This window comes from Dreissena polymorpha, chromosome 3 (assembly GCF_020536995.1).
Source record: "Dreissena polymorpha isolate Duluth1 chromosome 3, UMN_Dpol_1.0, whole genome shotgun sequence".
NCBI classification, from domain to species: domain Eukaryota; kingdom Metazoa; phylum Mollusca; class Bivalvia; order Myida; family Dreissenidae; genus Dreissena; species Dreissena polymorpha.
In genome coordinates this window covers 22,801,492-22,808,462 of record NC_068357.1, presented here as the reverse complement: position 1 = coordinate 22,808,462, position 6,971 = coordinate 22,801,492, and the positions used below count along the sequence as shown (strand labels likewise).

General features: G+C 37.2%; 1 protein-coding gene across 1 annotated transcript in view; it reads right to left on the bottom strand.

Annotated features, from left to right (window-relative positions):
• Positions 1-359: 359 nt before the first annotated feature.
• Positions 360-6,971, bottom strand: part of LOC127872080 (octapeptide-repeat protein T2-like) — a 15,056-nt gene continuing 8,444 nt past the window's right edge. Inside the window, exon 2 of the mRNA XM_052415411.1 lies at positions 360-554. Coding sequence (XP_052271371.1) covers positions 360-554 — 195 coding nt within the window. The remainder of the gene's footprint in view (positions 555-6,971) is intronic.

The window sequence follows — 6,971 nt, the reverse complement described above, 5'->3', positions numbered from 1 at the left end:
GTTAGTGTTATCCTTGATCTTTTTATCCATTTATCCTTCCTCCCTCCCTCACTAGCTCCATCCATCACTAGCTCCCTCCCTTCCACCCACTCTCCCTCCCACCACCCTCCCTCCCACCAACCTCCCTCCCACCACCCAACCACCCACACACCCTCCCTCGCTCCCACCCTCTCTCGCTCCCACCCTCCCTCCCTCCCAAACACCCACCCACCCACTCACCCTCCCTCCCTCCCTCTCTTCCTCCCTCCCTCCCTCCCTCCCTACCACCCTCCCTCCCTCTCTGTCTCTCTCCCTCCCTGCCTCCCTCCCTCAGTCGCTCTCTCGTTCTCTCTCCCTCACTACCTCCCTCCCTTTCTCCCTCAGTACCTCATTCTCTCTCTCCCTCCCTGCCGCCCTGCCTGCCTCCCTCCATCCCTCTCTCTCTCTCTCTCTCTCTCTTTGTCTCTCTCTCCCTTCCTCCCTCCCTGTCTCTCTCCATCCCTACATCCCTCTCTCCCTCTCTCTTTCTCTCTCTCTCTCTTTTTCTCTATCCCTCTCCCTCTCTTTCCCTCTGCCTACCCACTCTGTCTCTCTCTTATATATTAATTATTGATTTCATGTTTGTCATGCTAATAGAATTCGATACATCATATCAAAACAGTGTTGAGACATACATATAATATAAACTTGCACCGGTTGCGTAACGTCAGTTCTAAAGTATCATTTACTATTATGAACATCCATCCATTCTGTAGTTGGAAAAAAGGGGATGTATAATTTGTCTCTCGTGCTACGTCATAACAGACTAGTTCGCGTGTTTAGATTGTTATACGCCTTAATGAATCAAACGTTAACACATTAAACTTGTGAAACGTTAAGGAAGACATAATGTATTAGGCACTGATGTTTCCAATCATGTCAATGACAAAAGACATAAATCAACCCGTAAAATATATCGCGTGCCTTATTCTTATGAGCAGGTAGGTTAATATAAATAGACCGTATAACGCTAACACGAAACCGTGATACAAATCAAAACTTATATGACAAGCAAACTTAAAGAATATAATTTAGATAAAGTTATCTTATCGCCATATACAGTCCGCATTTGCTGAACATGTGATCAGTTTTCTTTCCTAGGCAGTCTTTGAAGATACGTTTAAAGTACCATTCATTAAATTAAGTGTAATATATAGTTGAATTGTATTTATTATTATGTTTTCCGATGAATTCGATAATAAACTTGATACTCTTTGGTCATTCATAATGTTTGGCCTTATAGTTCAAATCGTGACGAGCTTAATTTAAATACATTGAACACATCAGTTTTAAAAACGTCGGCCAGGTGTTTTTCCCTACGATTTTGGTGTTTCGTTTAACAGTTTCGTGTTGCTACGATTTCAGAGCAAATAGGCTTGCGTTCCTACGATTTCAGAGCAAATATATGTGTTGCTACGATAAACGTAACCAGGTCTTGTGCATCCGAGTACAGAGTTTACATGTTATTGTTCACACGAAGTCAAAGTAAACACAAACATACGAATATTAATTCATGTGTCACTCAAATGGCGAAATGTATCAAATGTACTTTTCAATTATTCCATCATGATGCAGGTCACAATGAACCGAATTTTTAATATAATGCGCGGTACCGTTTTCAACAATGATATTAAAAGGTTTACAGTGTAAAATAGAAACTTAAAGGTATTTTTTGTAAACGGGAACTTTTTTACGAAAACAATTTTAGTGTTTCATTGCTTCTCATTAAACACTCGGTCGTTTGCGGAGATAAAGGATGCACCACTCTATAAATTGTCATGCATTTTTTCACACAATTTTACACAATTTAAATTGTCAATATAACGATGTCGTAGAATTTGAGTATATTTATTGCCTTTATATTAAATGCCATAAAAGTAGTAAAATGCTTCCTGATCCATTTAACTTACGTATAATCGCAAATAAAAAAAGGGATCGAGTCGAGTCGGCAATATACCATCAATCGTACCGATCCAGGAAGTTCAATCCTTTCTAAATTTCCAGTTTTTTCTTTTGCAGAATGTATCACGAAAAACCTATATATTTCGAAATAATAATTCACTGTTAACGGTCAGAAGTGGACGGCTACAATTTTAATAATGACATGGTTAATAATTAGGACCATCATAGAGTACATGAACTTAATTCTCGTCTTGCGGAATTTTCAGAGCAACACATACTTTCGCCTGTGTGTGTGTGTGTGTGTGTGTGTGTGTGTGTGTGTGTGTGTGTGTGTGTGTGTGTGTGTGTGTGTGTGTGTGTGTGTGTGTGTGTGTGTGTGTGTATGTGTGTGTGTGTGTGTGTGTGTTGTGTGTGTGTGTGTGTGTGTGTGTGTGTGTGTGTGTGTGTGTGTGTGTGTGTTGTGTGTGTGTGTGTGTGTGTGTGTGTGTGTGTGTGTGTGTGTGTGTGTGTGTGTGTGTGTGTGTGTGTGTGTGTGTGTGTGTGTGTGTGTGTGTGTGTGTGTGTGTGTGTGTGTGTGTGTGTGTGTGTGTGGTGTGTGTGTGTGTGTGTGTGTGGTGTGTGTGTGTGTGTGTGTGTGTGTGTGTGTGTGTGTGTGTGTGTGTGTGTGTGTGTGTGTGTGTGTCTGTGTGTGTGTCTGTGTGTGTGTGTGTGTGTGTGTGTGTGTGTGTGTGTGTGTGTGTGTGTGTGTGTGTGGTGTGTGTGTGTGTGTGTGTGTGTGTGTGTGTGTGTGGTGTGTGTGTGTGTGTGTGTGTGTGTGTGTGTGTGTGTGTGTGTGTGTGTGTGTGTGTGTGTGTGTGTGTGTGTGTGTGTGTGTGTGTGTGTGTGTGTGTGTGTGTGTGTGTGTGTGTGTGTGTGTGTGTGTGTGTGTGTGTGTGTGTGTGTGTGTGTGTGTGTGTGTGTGTGTGTGTGTTGTTGTTGAATCTCCGATATTAACATAGAAGACAACTACCATAGTAAAACTTCTAAAAAATATAGTAAATGAAAAACAAATTACATTCTTTATTCCTATTTTAAATCTTGCGGATGAATATGGTGGAGGGAATTGTGGCTATATAAATTATGTACCTAAAGAACATGTCTTTATGGTAGTCATATGACCCAGAGTTTTTTAAGTACACCTAAACATATTACTAAGAGATATATACATACAACTGCTAAATGTATTACGGAGCAGGAGTACTATTCGACAATTGTCCCGGTAAATTTAAATTATCTTTCTGTCTCTCAATGTTTATCTCCGTCAAAACTCATTTTTTAATTATTTTTAGTGACCTTGACTTTTACTCAACATGGCTTAAATATAACCGCAAGCTAAGTCTTGCTATTTTCAAAGTTTAAATTAAATTGATAAATGCAAACTTAAGTTATAAATCGAAAATCCCCTGTTTTATGCTGCCTGCCGCCACCTATCAGCAATCTAATTAACAGGATTTTCTACTTTTAGGTGAAAACAAATAATGTCATGTCCATGTCTAAGCAAAGCAAATTGCATATCTTCTTCAATTGCAGCATATTGCCTTTCACGGTCCAGACTCTATGGAGACTGTTAGGATTTGAAATTAAGTAACTTGATGGCCTAGGTAGTAGAACGCCATGTCACTATGGCACTCTTTCCTCAACCTTTCAAAGCAGCCGCTATCTGTTGACGAGTAACTAAAACGGACATGACTACTTAAATCTTGCTTTTGTATATGAAAGACGGTATCGGTAAACAATTTTGAAAAATAAATGAATTTATTTCTGCAAAGACCGCATTGTAACGGTAGCGAACAAAATATACAATCTAAATTTTAACCCATTTATGCCTAGCGTCTAGAAAAAAAGTCCTTGCCAAACAGCGTTTGAAATTGAGAAGTTATGTAAAATTTGCAAAAAGTATTCATGGTACCTTAAAACACATAATATTTATTACATGATATTCGCAACGATTAATTTGCACTACTCCTTATACAGAAAGTGTATGCATGTATTTGTTGCAGACTAAAATGTGTTTATGTCTCATATAAACAATATGCACAGAATAGTTTGCTACATGGCTGTCTTACATGAACGTTTTTTCGACATACCTATAAAATTATTAACAATGGTATAAATGGTTTACTACATTTTTTTCTCATAAGTTGTTATTTATCAAAGCGTGTCTGTTTAGAAAAAAAATCGTATATGAATAACTAAATATTGTTCAGTTCAAAATAATAATCAACGTCTGAGCCATTGTTTTATCAAAAAGTATACGAAATAGAGACCTAGAAATATAATACTTGTAACGATGCCGCTGCAACAATGCTGTTCCGATGCAAAGTGCACGGTTCATTTCGTGGAGTCAATTGCCATTCAGATTTGCCATTTCAAGACCGGTATCTGAAGCGGTCATTAGATGAATTACTAATGCGTGGTTTTATAAAACATATTTAACAATGTGATGGTGTTTGTTAATGTGTACATTATGTAAACGTCTGTTCGTACTCTATGGTATCAGGAAGAGTCGTACTCTATGGTGTCAGGAAGAGACACACTTATACAAGTTCTATTTTACAAATCAAATAAGGAATGATGGTTGACAACTGAGCTAATGCGCTCGCAATTACATCTAAAACATATAATTAAAGCGAAATAGCGCTAACAAGGTGGGTTACATGTATGGTTGTAATATAGATTAACGATTAAGTTCAACAACCGCAATATCTTATCATTTCTTTGTCCATTTTAAATCATAGGCATACAAAGTATGCACCAATATTTGAAAGACTAAATGTGAACATATAGTTAAAGTATTGCAATTTAACGAATTTTACATAAAATCAGACTTTCGTTTACATAAATCATAAATCAGTACAAGGCTGCTATAATGGTTCACATGCACACTAGCTGTTGCATAAATTAGAAACGTGTTGCTTTGACGGTTCACATGCACATATCGGTGCACCGTCGCTAAAACGGTTCGCATATAAACTAGCTGTTGAACAAATAATTACATGGTCAATATAACAGTTCACATGCGCATTAGCCGTTGCATAAATTGGTTCACGGCAACTATAACGGTTCACTTGCGAAATTGCTGTTGCTGAAATCAGAACACGGTTACTATATATGTTCATATTTACACTAGAAGTTGCATTAATTAGTGTATGGTTAGTATTACGGTTCATATGCAAATTTTGACTGTTCTCATTCTGTTGCATAAATCAGTACAATGTTGCTATAACCGTTCAGTTCCACACTAGTTGTTGCATTAATCAGAACGCGGTTGTTATAAAAGTTCATTTACATTCACGCTAGCTCAGAGGTGGTAATCACGTGATAGTCAAGATGGCGACGTCCATGCCGAGACAGTAATTTTTCGCCGTTGTATACCCTTTATTACTTTTGTTTATTTTTTAAATGACGCTCACTTTCCAGCCAGATAAGTAATAAGGTGATTAGCGTTTATTTCGTATTAAATTTTGTTTTATATCTCAACTTTACTCCCCGCAAATATTCTCAGTGGAGACCTAATTAGGTCATCCCGCTAAGAAATTTCGCAGCGAGTAAAGTCGAGATATAGACAGAAAAACAGAATATTAGTATGAAATCAACGTCAGTAACTTTGTTGCTCATATGGCTGGAAAGTGAGCGGAACTATAAAGAAATATTACAAGTAATAAAGGGTATAAAACGGCAAAAAAAACTGCTTCGGCATGGACGTCGCCATCTTGACAATCACGTGATTACCCCCTCTGTAGCTGTTACACAAAATGTATACGGTTGTTCTTAAGGTTCACATGCACACAAACTAGCTTTTGCAAATATCAGTACACGGTTGCTATACCGGTCAACATGAGCTCCAGAGGCTGCACACATCAGATGCACACTAACTTTTACAAAAACAGTTCACATTGCTATAAAGGTTTGAATGCACAATGTCTGTTTCATAAAACATTAAACGAGTGTTATAACAATTAACATGCAAACTAGCTCTTGCACAAATGAGGACACGTTGCTATAACGGTTTATTTACACACTTGTTATGGCATAAATTAGTAAACAGGTGCTTTAACGGTTAGCATACATAATATATGTTGCATACATCAGTACACGGCTGATATATTAAATTTCAACATATGACTCTTAACAGTGATATGGGTCAAAATGAAAACGGATATATTGCAAATCATATATTATAATACCAATTCACTAACGCGACTATTAGAATTTCAGTCAATTAACAAACCAGAATCTTAACATGTTAGGTTTCTTATGACTGGAGGAGTGTGATTTCCTGAAGATAAGTTTATATGGAAATGATCACGATTTGTCATCGTTAACGGTGTTTTTTTCTTTGGAAAATGACCAGCAATCGTATTGCTTAGTATCAACAGCACGCAATGTATGGTGTTGGGTTAGTAGTAGTATACAAGTAAAATATATAAAGGACTTTCTGTAACGTGCATAAGAGGCTAATGCACTTTTCGAAAACTACATCATGATAGTTAAGACAAAAAGGTCACAGGTAATGAATACAGATTGTCTTGTTATTGAGCATAATCTGAGCGGGTTAACTACACACGCGGTAGGTTTTTACACCAACTGCTTTAAATGAAATAAATATTTTCAGTAATCAGGTGACTTTTTGGACTGCAAACTAGTTTTCAAATACCTTTAAACATATCCTTTGACGCACAATGTAGAATAGTAGAAGAATATTATCGTTCGAAAAGAAATTGTCGCGAGGAAACGTCTGTCTTTACTCATTAACTAATAAGTACTAGTTAAAAATGAAACCTTAATCAAAACAATATAATTTAGCCAATGGTTACATTCCTACTAAGAACTCATGTTCAAAATGTACTTATTTGTACATATTTATGACTACGATATGGGTAATTATATTAAAAATATGAAATATAGACTGTGTATTGTATTAATGAGAAGCTCGAGTAGGAAGATACCTATCATTATAATCTGTGTAACCGATTGATTCAAACGAGTCGGTTTCAAGTGTCGAATTTCAA